Raw genomic sequence first — 18532 nt, forward strand, 5'->3', positions numbered from 1 at the left:
TCATACGTTTTTTGCATTTGTTCGGTTGTTAATTTCGCACCAACAATGGCCCATCAGCGTGTCCTCACTTGCTGCCCTTAATTTCCAGCACATTTTTAGTATCCCGGCCTGCCTGACTTGATGCTGATTTGAAAGCCCGAATTCCAGGCGTACTTGCGCTTGTGATACAGACCTTGGTATGTAAAAGATGTATTTGAACAGATTTGACTGTTGTAAGTTCAAGAAGTTTGCGTCTTTGCCTCTGAATAGCTCCGAACCGTACGTGAGGGAGGGTAAAAACTTTGCCTCAATCACTTTCAAGAGGTAAAGGTTGGAGGCGCATTTCAATTTTGTTTTCAGTAACATTAGAGCAAACCGTAGTTTATTGGACTGCGCTTTTCTAAGCAGTTGGTGAGTTTTTAATGACCAGCTTGATAAATATGGACAGAAAACATTCATTTCCTTGCCTGTATTTATTTTTAAATGTGTATAAAAACGGAAATTGGGTTGCTTTTTGAGTAATGCAAAATACTGCCTGCCGAGCCAATAGATGTCTGGATTGATAGACAAGGGGGTAAATAAGGAAGGAATTTTAGTAAGAAGCTTTAACAGCAGTTACACAAGGTTGATACTGAAATTTGCATATTTTCATATAAGTGAACTGATTTATCTTCTGTAGGAGTTCACAGCACTGAAATCTAGCAGACATTCAAGTCAAGTGCATATTTATCGGTTAAATAAATGTGGAAATATACTAATTTCAGCTTACTTTTTCCACAAAACCCAAATTAAATATGGATAAATACAGATAAAATTTGCAAAAAATAAATAGGGATAAATACAGACGGAAATGGCAAAAAAAGAAATACCATAAAACCGGGAGCCCTAATTATAAACACCCCTGTTAAAAAATATAAGCCTTGCATCAGGATGATATACTATCTTTGTGGATATCTGTCCTTTCCCATAACGGTCCCATGATAATACAGAGCTTCTGTCTTGACTGCTGTATCCAGTAGAGGATGTAAGACGATGGTTTGACAGTCTACAAAGCACCCACTAAGAGACAAGAGTTATTCACCTCAAATGATTAATGTAAACTGACTTTGTCAATGTGACTCATGACAATTTCTTTTTCCTGAACAATTAGCTGCCAGTGGAAAAAGGTCTTAGAAGTGTGCCCTTTCATCAGGAATCTGCCATAAATTAAATGCGTCCACACAGGTCTGACTTGTCCAATATTACTTTAAGTCCTGACGTAAAACTATTTGTGTCTAACATAAGAGAGTTGGTTCCCCTTGCGAGTACGGCATCAATCCTTGATTTAACTTTTCCTATTGTGGCACTAAGGATAACGACTGCAATAATGTTTTCAATCTGTGCCCTATTATAAATCAGTTCCCTGCTGACCTACTTTTTGATACTTGTTAGACCTGACATCCTTGGCATGGTATTCCCCAATTGTTTTGCTTTCACATCCCTTATGTTGCAAAATGTGTTTTTGTTGGCTTTAGGACTCTGCACTTTACTTAACCAGTGTTATAGTGCTATATTTGCTCTCTTTCAAACATGGTAAAATTGGCTTACATCTAATTGGCACATTTAATTTACTTGTAAGTCCTGATAAGTGTGGCTCAAATCCACCTGAGCGACTTACCTCACTCATCTATCACTAAACAATATAATACGCCAGCCAGGCAGTGGAGAAGAATTAGACACATATTTATTTAAATAATATTCATCTGCAGATGGCCCCTGCCAGGTCTACACCCCAGGGAGTGCATCGAGAGGACTGACCCCTCTCATCACAGCAATACATTATCACATAACATGGCAGAGTAAAACCATGCCCAGACTGGAAAAGTACTGGGCTCAGCAGAGGGAGAACAATAAACTCATACATGAGGCATCTGCACCTGCGAAGGCAACACTGTTATCTTCCCTTCAAGGCCACAGAGCCGAAGCTCTGAGGAAAGAAACGCTGAAACAGGGACTTTCTGCTCATAAGGGAGGGGGGAAAACTGTACCATGAGACATTGGAGCTGCAGAGCAAATGTCAGCATTAGAAATCTGCCTGTCATAGACAAGCTTCTTGTTATTATAAGAAAGTATACAAAAATATCAATAATGGGAACCTAACAGATAGAAGGCAATGTACTACAGCAAGTCTTCTAACTTAGAAGGCAAAAATAAGATAAAAGCTTAACCATTACAGAAACAGTTCTATCCAAATGAAGCTTGCATATAATAGAAAAATAGCTCAGTGGGTTGCAGCACATGAATAATAGGCTGTAACTGCATATTAATTTAAACACATTAGGCTAACATATTCACAACATCATTAGCAGGAAAATTACAATCTATCAGTCCCTAGTAGATTACATGTACTCAGGGCCTGTATATGAAAGGCTTCTAGTGGGCCTGCAGCACTGATTGTGCCACCCACTAAAGTAGCCTTTTAAAACATGTCTCAGGCCTGCCATTGCAGCTTGTACTGAAATTTAAACTGCCATTTTGACCTGGCAAAATAAACCTGTGCCAGGCCAAAACTGTTATTTTTAGTACATATAAGGCACCACTAAAGTATGCCATAAAGGCTCACAGGGAAGGGTGCATTGTATTTAAAAAGTAGAACATGTGGGTTTTACATTTCCAAGTAATGAAAAACTCCTAAAGTCGTTTTTCACAGCTGTTTGACTAACACTGGGGTAGCCCACTACCTTTAATAAGTGCTTACTTTGGTCTGGGAGCAGGTAGAGATATCTCAAATTAACTGTAATTTAACATCCTTTTTAACGGTTAAGTCGGATTTTGAGTCACAAGTTTGAAAATGCCACATTGGAAAGTTAGCATTTTCTTGTCCTAGCCATTTGAGCCTTCTGTCATTGGCCTGGGACACATGTCTGTAAATGGCCCTGCTGTTGGGTTTTGTGTATTCCTCCCAGACAGTGAGACAAAAGGGGACTAGGTGTTGGTAGGATGACTGTTTTGCCAGGATGGCTGGGGGCAGAGCTGTTCTCTGCCCTTCTTGTAATTCAAATGGCACTAGCCTTTTGTCACCCCAGAACCAGATGTGAGGTGGTATAGGGATTCTCCCCCCTTAAAAGGCTGGCACCAGGTAAAAATATTGGACCTCGAGAGCCACTCTTCAGTACACTCCTGGACCTGTAGACATTACAGAAGAAAGACTGCCTTGCCCCCCAGAAGACTGCCCTTCTGCTACCAGAGCACTGCCCTGCTGCTGAGGACTTCCTTGATCTCTGACTAACCGGAGTGACTCCAAGGGTCAGTTGGCCGGCCTCATGTCTGAGCTATAGGGAAATAGCATCTCCAGAGGCCTGCCTTCAACTGTTCAGTTGACCTGCTGCACTGGACCTGCAACTGGATCTGCCTGAGGCCTGCTGGCCTCTATTAGAGTGCGTTCCGGATCCCCAAGGGGTGCCCCTCAGGTCCTGCACCCTTGGCTGGCATTAGTTGAGCTCCTCTTGTGTAGAACTGTATAATACTGAAGTTTTGGGCTCTTTGCGACCATGTGAAGGACCGTTTGCACCAAGATTCTGCCGTCTGCGAGAACCGCTAACATAAAGCTCTGGGGAACCCAACTCTTCATGCAGTAGCAACCTCCAGCAACTGGCAACAAAGTGAGATTTGCACTTGTGCTCCAGCAACAATAGCCCATGGTGAACGCCAACATGGAACTCCAATATTGACCCTCCAGGATGCATGACCAGCTTTTCACCCTGCAGCAGCGACAGCCCACGCCACCGACCTGCTCTTAGTGCTACAGCGACAACCATCCATGATGCACTCCTTGCGGCCTCCTCCACCGTGTACAAAACACTTCGCACTGGACTGTGGGAAGGTAACTTTTTCTGCAAGACTAACCTGGTCCCTGTATCCTGCACGTGACCCATCCTGGTCAGCCCAAACTTGTGACTTTCCGCCATTCTAGCACAACCAAATGACCACTTTTGGCGCTTTGTTTTCTTAGGTGCTATATCTACCTAAATCTCCAGTTCTACCGATTGGATCTTTGTTTTTCTGGTATCATTTTATTTATTAAAAATCACTCTATGTTTCTAAATTAGTTTAGGATTTTTCTTGTGTTGTGTTTTCACTTTATTACTGTTTGTGTGCTGCATAAATACTTTACACTTTGCCTCTAAGTTAAACCTGACTGCTTTGTGCCACACTACCAAAGGGCTAAGCACAGGCTAATTTGGTGACTTTTGTGGTTTCACCCTCACAAGGATCATGGTTGTTGCCTGAGTGGGACTTCTACCCCATCAACTTATAACCCAGTTTCTTATAATACTTAACAATGATATTTTTCAAATATATCTCCAAACCCTGTAAATTCCAGACCACTGAATCACTCTTAACTTTTAGAGATTTATATTAACATTTTTCCACTTAGAGTAGTTCAGTCCTAAGATAATACGTTGTATGTTACCTTAAATGATGATTATGGCCTGCTGCAAGCTGTGGTTTAATTTTACTTTCTTTGCGGTTTGTAATTTGCTTTGGCAACATGCTGATGATTTCAACTGCAGGTGGTTCAGTGTCTTATTAGAGTCCACCCTTCTTTCAAGTTCCTCATGACAGTACTCCTGGCAGGACAATGTATTACCGGATTCTGTCAAATATAAGGCCACCTGCATGGGATAACTGTAGGTTGCTAAATTCTGCCACTTTTTAAAATCCAATAAAAACACATGACCATGTACAGTGGGCTTCAACTGTGCTGCATCAATTTAAGGAGGAATTCTGATGATTTACTGATTATTCATGATTTAGCAGGCAGTCAAATACAGCCAGACACCTAGTTTGGAGTTTTTATTAATTTAGGTCCCTCACCTCAAGGGAATATCGATTGTGCAATTACAACTTGATGTTGTTTTAGGAGTGCTGGCCACTAGAGAGCCTGCCACGTGAAGATCATACTGTTCTCTTAAAAACCTTGCACTTTTATTACAGCCTAAAACGACTGGGTATGTTAATTTGAAGGATCATTTCAAATTGTTGGAAACAGATTTGCATGTTATCCACAGACAAAAGTGATTGCTGATGGCCATTTCAGTTTTAAATGTGACCCTAGTATGACAAATCATACCTTCTTTATAAACTTTATTTAAAGTTTTTCATGAAAACGTAACATTGGTGTACAAGCAGTAAGCCATCAATGGAATCAAATAGCTGTACATCACTCTGATTGCAGTTCAAGACAACGGACCCTCCACCGCACCCCTCCACCCCCAACCCGCAGTCAGGCATCAGAAGCATTTAAACCCCTTCCTCTTTGGAACTCCCATTACTTCCCCTAGCAATGTCTCTTTGGGAACAACAAATCCTACCTTAGCAGATTTAGCACTATTCTATGAAGCCCTGACTGTAGTGTACCTTCACCCAGTATACCTACTACTGTTCCAATACAAAGGAGTTTGCAGATACTTTCGCTCAACTAAATTTAGTTAACTTGTTAGCGCCTGGTCTCTAAGGTACACTAGCATGGAAACACTTTTAAAATGGAATTTTGAAGGTTTCTATCAATTACACCTTTGTCCAGCCAATTTGTTTTTTAATTCTCGGGTTTTCAGATATTTGATCTTGATGGTACCAACCACAATGCTTCAACAATTAATTTTGTTGGCCGACTATAATATCAACTTAAGTTACTTTAATGCTATCAACAACATATCCTCCAAAATAAGATCAATATATAATCAGGACAATTGCTGCAAGAGTGCCTATATGACATGGATGTGGACTTAAGTTTAAGTATTTAATTAGATCATGATGCATTATAAACTTCTTGCATGCAAGTCGTGGATTGTCTGATAGCTCCATTTCATTTTCTAACAATGGTATATGCCTTTTTTACTAAAGGTATTGGTATGGGTAAGGCAAGTTTGACAAAGATTGCAGAAATTAAAAGAAGTAATGTATTTGTATAAAGAGAGCAGGATGAATAAGTGTCTACTTCTTTTTAAGTGTGTAGGTACAAAATTTCAATATCTAATCAGGAGATAAAAATCAGAATGTAATACTAAATGATGAAGTGAGATGCACAGTGCAATAATCTTGAATGATACAGAATAATTTTGGAAAATGGGTAAATGCAGGTGTCCAAACGACTATTTTTGGATTAGAATGCAGTTTCGAAGGAAGCAGAATTAGCGCATGTAGGAATGCAGCATGTCTGAGAAAAGGTGCAAGCAACAGGAAAAAATGTATAAGTACCCTCTGCTTTACATTATAAGGCTAGTGCAAGTCACAGAGGAGTTCCATAGCCATACAGAAGAATGAGGCAGGAGGTTGAGTTCCTTTGTCAGATCATATAACTCTGAGGTGAGTTGCAATATCCTTTTAACAAACAGCGGGGACATTTATTTTCCTTATAATAACCAGTCACACCATCACCCTTCCCACAAACTGCCTAAATCCTCAGTGTTGTGCTTTTCATATGAAAAGGGTAATATGGTTGGAAATATGAAGAATACAAGCGAATCCGTTGTGTGAAATTAAACACACCTAAAAGCAGCAAATAATTTATTGCCGGACAGTATTAGAATAAGTTTAATGTAAATCTGTGAAAAAATGCTGTAGCTCAGAAAGTGTGGAAACATGCTGAGAGATTATATGCTTTCTTTAATGACCTACAGCAGGGAAAAAAAAACATATTGGCATAAGTATCTCCCTTCCGCTGATCGCTGTTCATTTTAGAAAATCAGATATGAAGATGAAAAGCCACTTCTTGTTTTTGCATCTGTAATTGTGCTCCATGCGCAGCCTTTCACCTAGGCTGCTAGCTATGGCAGCAGGCATTGTGATGTCAAAAGTCACCTGTAATAACTTATTACAGTTGAGTAGCTGCATAATTTCTTTACTACAGTTTACTAGAGACATCCCAACTCAACAGTAATAAGGACATTAGTGACAGGCTTTTGTACAGGGATTGCAGACTCCCATGTATTATAATGAAGGTAATGCTCCTGATGACAACAAGAATGACCTAATAACTTCATCTAATGAAAGGCAAGCAATGAACCATCGAAAGTAGTGTAGAGCTGTGGGCCAGATAATCTGCCTGTAGTGGTTTTGAAAGATATACTTTGGGCTGAGCTGACCATCTAAATCCTTTATTTAAGGAAATAGTGAAAAAAGGGGTCATACCTTATTCATAGCGAAGAGCAACAATAATATCTATCTAAGCAAAAAGAAACAGGAATCAAATTAAAGATTGATATCTTTGCTGAATGCTGTTTAAGATTTTTTGTAAGTTGCTGCTAGAAAGACTAAACAAGTTGGGAGATAATGAAACCTCCTCTCTATTGATCTGGGTGGGGTTCGGCTATTCACCACTGGATCACTTCCTGTTCCTTTGGTGTGTTGCCTTTTGATCTGCAGAAGTGGTAGGACAATCACGCAGCTGCTTCAGAGACTTCAGTGTGGCATTTGATGTCGTAGGTAGGGATATCCATGGATTAAACGGCAGTGCTGGATTGTACCACCAGGTCTTCTGCAGATGCAACTGCAAAGTAATACATGAGCACATATAGATGTAATCATATATGACTGTTGGATATATTACGTAAAACCACAGTGAATCGTTGCACCAGATGGTACAGCCATTATTTTAAAAGGGAGGAATTTAAAGCGCAGAAAAATGTTCTGCAAAAATTCCAATAGTTTGGAACCTTTTTCTTCACTTTAAATTTCTCCCACTTAAAATAAAGGCTGTATTTTACAGCTATAAATACGACACAGCATCTGGCTGCAAGATGCCTACTGGGTGTAAAGGTGACACTCTGAAATGGGAGAAAACTAAACTAAGAGTTAACTTTATATTTATATGGATTCCATAAAACTCATCATTTACATTTTCTCTCATTTCCATGTATCATATTTACAAACAGCAGGTATCTTTCTTCCAGTGGCCTGTAGACACGGTGTCAGATTTATAAATTATTTTTTTTGCTATAGGTTTAAATGGGAGGAATTTAAAGTGAAGAAAAATGCCTCATAAAACTTTATGATCTCATTTGCTCAATTGCAAGTGAAGAAAACCATTACGACTTAAAATTTAATAGAATTATTTTTCTTCACTTTAAATTTCTCCCATTTAAAAAATGGCTGTACTTTTCAGTTATCTATGTGGCACAGTGTCTACTGGCCACTGGGAGCAAGAGGCCTGCTATTTGTAAATGCGACACATTGTAATGGGAGAAAATTAAAATTAAGTCTTTAATCATTAAGGTAACTTTTCATTTTAACATTCTCTCTTTAAAAGCATTTGGAAACATACATTTTTTCTCATGCTTCAATATTGAGTTGACAAGGACTTTTAGTTTAGAGTTACATTCATCAGTGTGTCAGTTCTGCACCTCTGTGCCCTGGGTCATAAATCTGACTAAGTTCTGCTCATTATCAGGACCTTCTATATGCAGGCTAATGATTATAATGTAAAATAAACACAGCATTCCATTAACTTTAAGAGAAAAATGAGACCATGAGCTTATTTAAAAATGAACTGAAGCCTGGGAGCTACTCAGAATGCGTCTATGACCTACTGGTAGCTTGTCATTGACTGGTTGGTGCAGTGCTTAATTTTAGCCGGTGATTGCCTGTGCTCGGCCTTAATTGTCAGCACCAGTAAATATGACAGTCTGCCACATGGTGCCAATGTTCTTTTAAGTTAGAGAGGAGCCCAACAGCTGTTGTTTATTAATTCAATAAACATTAAGAATGACTAATACCTGCTGCAAAAGCCATTATTTTAATTTTGGCATCCTGAAAGTGGCAGAATTGTAACACTTGTAGGAGTGGGATTTATTGGTTATGCTGTCACTGTAGTTGACAAATGCAAAAACCACAGTTGATGGACAGAATGCAGAACAATGTCATACATTCACCCCAGTACAGAGATCTGGGCCTAAATCCATAGTTTTTTGCACTCCACACCACCCCAGTTCAGACATGGCCATATGCAAATCAGTCTGACCCTGAGCCTCATGGGAACAGTCCAACCCGAACTGCCAAGCCATGCCTTCCCTGGACCGGAAACAAGCTTCCGAGGACCGGTTTCTGGCATTCCAGCCGTCTTCAGCCGGGCTTGCTTGAATCCAGTGGTGTGGAGTGCATGGGACTCACGTCTGAAATACCCATCCCACTCGGGGGACAAATGCAAAAACCACAGTTGATGGACAGAATGCAGAACAATGTCATATTTTCACCCCAGTACAGAGATCTGTGCCTAAATCCATCGTTTTTTGCACTCCACACTACCCCAGTTCATCATGGCCATATGCAAATCAGTCTGACCCTGTGCCTCATGAGAACAGTCCAGCCCGAACTGCCAAGCCATGCCTTCCCTGGACCAGAAACAAGCTTCCGAGGACCGGTTTCTGGCATTCCAGCCGTCTTCAGCCTTGCTTGCTTGAATCCAGTGGTGTGGAGTGCATGGGACTCACGTCTGAGCATACCCATCCCACTCGGGGTGACAAATGCAAAAAACACAGTTGATGGACAGAATGCAGAACAATGTCATACATTCACCCCAGTACAGAGATCTGGGCCTAAATCCATCGTTTTTTGCACTCCACACCACCCCAGTTCAGACATGGCCATATGCAAATCAGTCTGACCCTGTGCCTCATGGGAACAGTCCAGCCCGAACTGCCAAGCTATGCCTTCCCTGGACCCGGAAACAGGCTTCCGAGGACCGGTTTCTGGCATTCCAGCCGTCTTCAGCCCGGCTTGCTTGAATCCAGTGGTGTGGAGTGCATGGGACTCACGTCTGAGCATACCCATCCCACTCGGGGTGACAAATGCAAAAACTACAGTTGATGGACAGAATGCAGAACAATGTCATACATTCACCCCAGTACAGAGATCTGGGCCTAAATCCATCGTTTTTTGCACTCCACACCACCCCAGTTCAGACATGGCCATATGCAAATCAGTCTGACCCTGTGCCTCATGGGAACAGTCCAGCCCGAACTGCCAAGCCATGCCTTCCCTGGACCGGAAACAAGCTTCCGAGGACCGGTTTCTCGCATTCCAGCCATCTTCAGCCCGGCTTGCTTGAATCCAGTGGTGTGGAGTGCATGGGACTCACGCCTGACCATACCCATCCCACTCGGGATGACAAATGCAAAAACCACAGTTGATGCACAGAATGCAGAACAATGTCATACATTCACCCCAGTACAGAGATCTGGGCCTAAATCCATCGTTTTTTGCACTCCACACCACCCCAGTTCAGACATGGCCATATGCAAATCAGTCTGACCCTGTGCCTCATGGGAACAGTCCAGCCCGAACTGCCAAGCTATGCCTTCCCTGGACCCGGAAACAGGCTTCCGAGGACCGGTTTCTGGCATTCCAGCCGTCTTCAGCCCGGCTTGCTTGAATCCAGTGGTGTGGAGTGCATGGGACTCACGTCTGAGCATACCCATCCCACTCGGGGTGACAAATGCAAAAACTACAGTTGATGGACAGAATGCAGAACAATGTCATACATTCACCCCAGCACAGAGATCTGGGCATAAATCCACCTTTTTTTGCACGCCACACCACCCCAGTTCAGACATGGCCATATGCAAATCAGTCTGACCCTGTGCCTCATGGGAACAGTCCAGCCCGAACTGCCAAGCCATGCCTTCCCTGGACCGGAAACAAGCTTTCGAGGACCGGTTTCTGGTATTCCAGCCGCATTCAGCCCGGCTTGCTTGAATCCAGTGGTGTGGAGTGCATGGGACTCACGTCTGAGCATACCCATCCCACTCGGGGTGACAAATGCAAAAACCACAGTTGATGGACAGAATGCAGAACAATGTCATACATTCACCCCAGTACAGAGATCTGGGCCTAAATCCATCGTTTTTTGCACTCCACACCACCCCAGTTAAGACATGGCCATATGCAAATCAGTCTGACCCTGTGCCTCATGGGAACAGTCCAGCCCGAACTGCCAAGCCATGCCTTCCCTGGACCGGAAACAAGCTTCCGAGGACCGGTTTCTCGCATTCCAGCCATCTTCAGCCCAGCTTGCTTGAATCCAGTGGTGTGGAGTGCATGGGACTCACGCCTGACCATACCCATCGCACTCGGGATGACAAATGCAAAAACCACAGTTGATGCACAGAATGCAGAACAATGTCATACATTCACCCCAGTACAGAGATCTGGGCCTAAATCCATCGTTTTTTGCACTCCACACCACCCCAGTTCAGACATGGCCATATGCAAATCAGTCTGACCCTGTGCCTCATGGGAGCAGTCCAGCCGGAACTGCCAAGCCATGCCTTCCCTGGACCGGAAACAAGCTTCCGAGGACTGGTTTCTGGCATTCCAGCCGTCTTCAGCCCGGCTTGCTTGAATCCAGTGGTGTGGAGTGCATGGGACTCACGTCTGAGCATACCCATCCCACTCGGGGTGACAAATGCATCATAGGGTACCTCCTCACCCCACAGCAGAGTTGGAGTAACCTTATTACACTTAATAATGGTAAATATTCAAATGGGAGAATGTAACCAGTTCATGTTTGGTGTCTTTTTGTAATGGAAAATCCTCTCATGGTAAATTTGGATTTTAAATTACAATTTGGAAAATGGCACTTCTAGAAAGTTGAAAAGGAAATACCTAGATGGATGTCTAGGTTAACCCAGTGCACTACGAAGTGTGTCACATATTAGTGTACAACCATAATTTTCAAAGTATCAAATATAAATATGTGTTATAATACAATCAATCAGCAGTGATCGAAAAAACGGCATCAATAGCATCAAGAAATTAAGAAGATCATCATAAGCAACTGGTGTGGGAGCCTTTTGTGGTGTGTGTTCACTGTGTTACTATTTGAAGTGTAGCACAAAAACTTTACACAGTTCCTCTGAGTTAAGCCAGGCTGCGCTGTGCCAAGCAACCCGAGGGTTGAGCACAGGTTACTTTAGAGTTGGTTTTCATTTCACACTGAGCAGAATTGTGGTTGCTGCTTGAGAAGGGTTTCACCCCCTCAACCAGTAACCTAATTTCTGACATTGACAATAGTCAAATTCTGTAAAAAATAAACGTTCATGACAAACAGTGTTATAAGTGTCTTTACAACAATCACTGCTTGTTTATACAAATAAAATACATTAAACGTCTCTTTGCTTTGCAAGCAAATTCCAGTTTTATTGCATTTGAAAGTCAATATTTTAGGAAGGGCGTTTTTCAGTATAACCGTTCAATTTGGATATGTGAACTAGCCTATAAGAGAAGAACAATATTACTCTGCATTCAAGAATATTAGTGAACCATGTTTGCATCCATATGTAATATAGCATTCTAGATTTTGCTGTATAGTATAAAAGCTGCTCTTTAACAAATGTTATAACCAGCATTTGCAAAGCTAAAAGTCTTGGCAATCATAAAATGTAAGGGGGCTAATGGGCCAGCAAATATATATAGTCAGTTTTTAATAAAGACCAATGGGGTGGAGAGGTGGGACCAAAGGGGTAAAAGGGAGGAAGAGATACAGAACATACTCACTCATATGCCCTTGCAGTGCAAGGTCTGACATCAGCAGTGGAAGTATATGCTCTGAAATCGACATTCGATCCATCTAACCAAAATGCCCCTTCAACAGGACAAACACAAGAATAGAGAAGAAAGCCAGTGAATCAGAAGCAGGGAACTGAGAGTGACAAGAAAGCCCTCCAATCATGAATAAAACGCTGACCCCAAGCCCATTCCATGTACAGTATGATATCAATCGCAATAGGTGCTAGACTGTCTGTAGGCAAACTTAAAATATGTCTGACTCTTGGCAATCTCACCAAGCACTAAATGTATATTTCATGGTCGAGATGCAGTTTGCATTTTGGGAGGCTGAACATTATTATTATTTAATTCAAAGCAGGTGACGCCTTCAGAATGCAGCTGAGGTGTAAGCGTTGTAGTGACACCACCTAATTATTCAGTTACATTTGTTTGCCAACTTCTGTCATACATCCGACACACCTTCGAGCTTGAACTTACTGCTGTCCCAGTTCCTGTGCTTCAGTTCAGACTCGACGAGGGAATGTGACAACCACCTTCCTTCCTGACTCGAACCCTACTACCAGGTACCAGGGAGCTTTGCACAAGAGGAGCCCTCAGCAGTGGTTGATCAGCAATAACTCACACGAGCTGGGATCTCAACCTCCATCAGGGATACGTTCCTGCAGTGACATTTCCAGTTCCCAGACTGAAGAGGTGGCTGGGTTTTCCTTGAAATATTTTTTGCTTTAGATTCTGTGCTGAAGATTGCTGAAGCCATGACATCTCCAAAAAAGAACCCGAGTTTCAGTGGAGTGGAGAATCCTACTTTCCTGGTGAGTGACTTGTAAGATGTCCTCGTTTTCCTCCCTAGGAGAGGCGCCTGCATGTATATTTCTCTGTACCTTCTAAGTAGATTCTATAGACCTGATCTGGAGTGTGGAGTACAGGATTTACTCCATCAGAGGGATGCAGTAAAATACACCATCGCCCTCCTGGAGTACCCATACTCCAGAGATGCTCGCTGGCTCTGTGAACAAACCTAATCATTGCCAGGAATTGCTGTCACAGTTGTGCCTGTCAAGGTCATCAAAGTTTGATGGATGGCTCCATCAGACATGACAGCCACCTGTCAAACTTTTAATCACTTTATGCTTTTTTTAAAAAAAAACATTTTCCAAAGTAGATTTATATTAAAAAAATATATAGTAAACACCAATGACCACCACGCCATAGGTGGTGTCTCCTATGGTGTGGGGTCAATATATATTTTTTTTACTTTCCCTCACCAACAGGCTTTACCTGTGATGACCACCAAAAAAAGTATAACACCATCCATTCTAAATGGGGCAGACGGTGTTATATGTAAACCTTCGACAGCCCGTACTCCGTCGGGTCATCGGAAGAGTATTTCGGAGAAAGCACCGGGGTAGTCTCCATCGCGGACATATTTAAGAAAGTTGCTATGAAAAAATGAAAAGCAATGTAAAATTGTCTTTTCTGTTCAGCCTGTATCGGCTATATCTTTTTATTAGATAATTTTAGTGAAATTGCACAAATAATCCAAGATTTTCCCACCATTTTGTCAAAGGCTTCTTTTGAGAGCGTGCGCCTTCCGTACCCTCTCAGAAGTTCAGGTTTGCTTGGTGCACCATGAAATTATTACAGTACTTTATGAGTGCCTCTTTAGACTCCATAGTATTTTAGCATGTATGTTTACAAAATGTTCTCTTCATGGCGGAAGTTGGACACTTTCACATTGCTCTCTGTGCTTTATGGCTGGGTATTTATACTCAACCACTTTCAAAGCTCAGAAGCCTCCACTTCATGCAACTGGAGTATCTAAAAAACAAGGGAGTAGCCAAAGATTGCTAGTTGATGGAATTGCGAAGCTTGGATTTGATCCAACCTATTTATTAATTGATTATTAGGAGGCTTTTAAGGACATGATCATTGCTAAAAGGACTGGGAATCAAAAGCAGGCACGGCAAAAATGTTTCAACCAGACCCACTCCCTTCCTCCTCATTCATTTCTCTATCTCCTTTTCTTGCCGGCCGAGCATATTGCCAGGGCCGGTTGTGTTCCCAATCCGGCCCTGGACACCAGCAGTTATGGATGGATACACTTGGTGATGAATCACAATGTGCGATGAATGAATAAAGATCGCTTAGCTCTCCCTTTCATCACACTACTCAGGTACACCACTTTTTTTTATAAAAAAGTGCATTTACCAATCGCAGTGCATTTAGCTACTGGTGCATGTTAGACCTAACAGCTTTAGGGTGGTCTTTCCCCCAACGTTTGGCTTCTTCTTCCTCTGTTCTGACCTCGTTTTTGCTGGTATTAGGTCTCTGCGCACTTTACCACTGCTAACCAATGCTAAAGTGCTTGTGCTCTCTCCCCTAAACATGGTTAAGATTGGTAATCCCTAATTGTCATATTTAATTTGCTTATGAGTCCCTAGAAAAGGGGTAATATGTGTACCCAGGGCCTATAAATTAAATGCTACCAATAGGCCTGCAGAACTGATTGTGCTACCCACTTATTTAGCCCTTTGAACACGTCTCAGGACAGCCTGTGTGTGTAATTTATACTGCCATGTACACCTAGCAAAATAAACCTTCTGCTTGCCCAAACCTTCCCTTATTATACATAAAAGTCATCCCTAAGTTCAACCCTAGACAACCCAGAGGGCGGGTGCTATGTATTTAAAAGACAGGACATGTACTTTTAGGTTTTACATTTTCTGGCTATGAAAAACTCAAATACTGCAGGGCTTTTCTTTCCCATGAGATAACATCGGAATTACCTTATTACATTTTTAAGTGTAATTTCCAATGGGAAAGAGATAAATCCTTCAAGTCTGGTGTCTCTAGAATCACAATTTAAAATCCAAATTAATGGTGAAGTTGGATTTTAAATTTCAAGTCTGAACATAGTGTGCCTCAGACATATTTGCTTCTTACATGAAGCACATTTTTTCGTCAAATACAGCTCTTTTTCCTTAAATGAAAATGGGATGCATTTGAAAGAAAAAATGAAAAGTTTTACTTTCTTTTTTCAAGGTCTAGCAGTAGACCGTGGGACCATTGCATGCACTTAAAAAATATTATTGCTGCCAAACACAAAAGGAAAGGGGTCCTCTGGGGATCCCTTCTCGTTTGAGACTGGCTTACCACCAATTTGAAATTGGTGGTAACTGCGATTGTTTTACGATGGCATTTGCGGTCTCAAAACAATCGTACATCCCCTTCTGACTCGCTATTAGGAAGGAACGCCCATGTCACACTCCTTCCTAATAGTGGTGCGCAAACCCTATTTTGAGACTCAATATTAGGGTACTGACTCACAAAATACGTTTTGCACTAGCCACAACCCTTTTTAGCGGTTGCCAACTGCCTGATTTTCTGTTTTCGAACACTAAAAATGGTCATACATCTGGCCCTTAGCCACACAAATCCAGGAACCAAATCTAGCTTTGTAATATTAACCTTACAGTGTAAATGAGGAAATACGTGAGATCAACTGTCCCCATAGTGGTTTGAAAGAAGAGTTCACCCTCCATATATTTTTTAGGTCTAGCTTAAGCCAGCCTTATCTGCTTTCCAGAGTTAATGCAATAACAAAAATAATAAAAAGCTGTATAGAGAGGAGACTTAGGCTCCATCCCTTTGTTGAGCTTCTTCCTTACAGGTATTTGATTGGGAAGAGGTTTCTTAGCGAGCCTATGAACCAGTGTAATTGTTCATGAGTGATAGAGGCATTAGAAATTAACAACCTGTGTCAAATACAGAATTGAGGGGCTTCATATGGTGCAATCCCCTGACCAAAACAGTAGAAGGGCGTGTTACATTGTGAACTCTTTGAGAAGTGAAAGAGGGCTGGGTTTCATTGCGTACACCTGTATATTTGTATCTTTCGTGTGAATTCAAGTACTCTTTCTTTTAAAAGTAAAAATGCAGGGTGGTATGGTGAGAGACCCGCCTGGGTAAGCCTGTTGGGGCTACGGCTCCAGCTGTATCTTTATCCGGAGTAGGCCCTGCGACATCTGGAGGGCAAGCAGGCCCAGAGGGGCTGAGGATCCTCGCGACGTGGCACCTCGCTGAGATGGAGCTGACACAAGCCCAGTGGAGAGCCACCGGACTGGTTCCCCTTCTGCCCGGAGTTTCCGCACGGCCTACAAGGATTTGCCTGGGACATGCAGGGGGGGGTGGTTCCCTGGTGAATAGTGCTGAAGGAGGTGAGGCCAATTGTCATCCCCTACCATCACCCTGCTGTATGGATGTGTGGCTCTGCAGTACAAGTGGAGGGAGTCACTTAGCCAACGAATGTTGCGACACTGCTTGGCTGGAACTGAACTACTTGACACAGATGCACGCCCTGATTTACGTGGTGGGAGACGCTTCTAAAGCTGCTGGTTCTCTCTTATTGTTTGGAGAGCAAATGACCAGACTGCCAACATGAACCAAGACAGGGGCCACATGACTCAGCAAATGAGCAATGACCAATTTACGGGGACACCCAGGTCCTCAGAGCATTGGACAGACCGAGGGGGAGACGGGTTTCTCCGGAGCCCATGGGCATTCAGATTCTTGCAGCCATTGAGTCCACCAAATTAAAGCTGAAGGGTAAGATTGACTCTGATGGAAGCTAATCTGCTGCATGCAGTTGTACGCCAAGTGATAGAAAGACCTCTGGAGATGGAAGTGAAGGTCGCAAGCCTATTCAAGGAGCTGAAGGAGTTGCAGACCACTATCCCTGGACCAACTGAGATAGCGGAGTATCTCGATGATTGCCCGGAGGATTCAGAGAGTAGGTTGCAACTATGCACCTTACATTTTGTCAGATTCCCTGAAGGACAGGGAGTGGACAAACCAGAACCCTCCTTGGAAAGATGGCTTCAAAGCATTATGGATCCCACCCAGCTATCCACCTTCTTTATGACTGAGCAGGCCCATTAGACACTGGCACCCCATCCCCTACTGGGCGCTTCTCCAGGGGCTTTGATTGCAAAAGTGCTCAATTATCGTAACAGAGATACTATTCTCCAGTGGGCCTGCAGACACAATGACCCCAAGCATGAGGGCTACACCATCCGGATATTCAAAGATTATTCTCGTAGGGTGCAAGCACTAAGACACTCCTTCTTAGCGACCAAACAGAAACTCAAAATTATGAATATTAACCACCACGCTGCGTGTGGTGCATAATCTCGCCTTTTCACTTACCCAGAAGATGCGTGGGCCTGGATTGACAATGTTGATACACATGAGGTGGGCCAAGCACCCAAGAAGGCTTGTCCCTCCTTTTCTGAGCTGAAGGCACACTCATCATCGTAGTGATTGGCACGGGTGAATTAGGTGTCATACAGTGCCTCACCTTTCCTCCCTTTTTCAATATTGACTATTTTCTTCCTTGTTAATACCAATTCCTGGCTTTTATAGAGTGAAGGGACAGGATGCTCGGTGGGTCCTACCTGCAAGGTCTTTGCTGGTTTACCCCGGTGGTGGCTCTTAGCTTGCGGGGATCACCGCATATTACTTTTCCTGTTACTTGTTGGTTGGTTGGTTATAAGCAGCTTGGGGAGATAGAGAGTAGGAGAAGGGTGTTGACACTCAGTAGCATCTTACATGGGGAATGATCTTCAGAATGGAAGGCTTGATGTTTACCTGGGTGGAGAGGGATGAAGTAGTACATGTTCTGAGGGTTTGAATTTATAGCGTTTTTTTAATGCAGTGTTGAATCTCAGACAGGACAGAGGCACACCAGGTTCCAAGAGGTAGAAGAGGGTGACTGGGGATAGGCTGGGTTCCCCACTTGCAATGTCAGGTGATGACAGGCTTGGCATGGCGAGGCACGACAGGGATGGGAGTTGGAGAGACATACATACACACCTATGGGATGAGAAATTAAGATAATTGCCTGGAATTTAAGAGGCCTGCGGGACTACACAAAGAGATATAGGGTGCATACCTTCCTTAGACACTACAGGATGGGAAGAAATGTAGGGGACAACTACACACATCCCCA

The 18532-nt window shown here is 42.7% G+C and overlaps 1 protein-coding gene across 1 annotated transcript in view; it reads left to right on the forward strand.

Moving 5' to 3' along the window:
• Positions 1–12987: 12987 nt before the first annotated feature.
• Positions 12988–18532, forward strand: part of LOC147734705 (solute carrier family 23 member 1-like) — a 322680-nt gene continuing 317135 nt past the window's right edge. Inside the window, exon 1 of the mRNA XM_086952992.1 lies at positions 12988–13337. Within this exon, the coding sequence (XP_086809118.1) occupies positions 13281–13337 (57 nt within the window). The 5' untranslated portion in view covers positions 12988–13280. The remainder of the gene's footprint in view (positions 13338–18532) is intronic.

This window comes from Lissotriton vulgaris, chromosome 1_2 (assembly GCF_964263255.1).
Source record: "Lissotriton vulgaris chromosome 1_2, aLisVul1.2, whole genome shotgun sequence".
NCBI classification, from domain to species: domain Eukaryota; kingdom Metazoa; phylum Chordata; class Amphibia; order Caudata; family Salamandridae; genus Lissotriton; species Lissotriton vulgaris.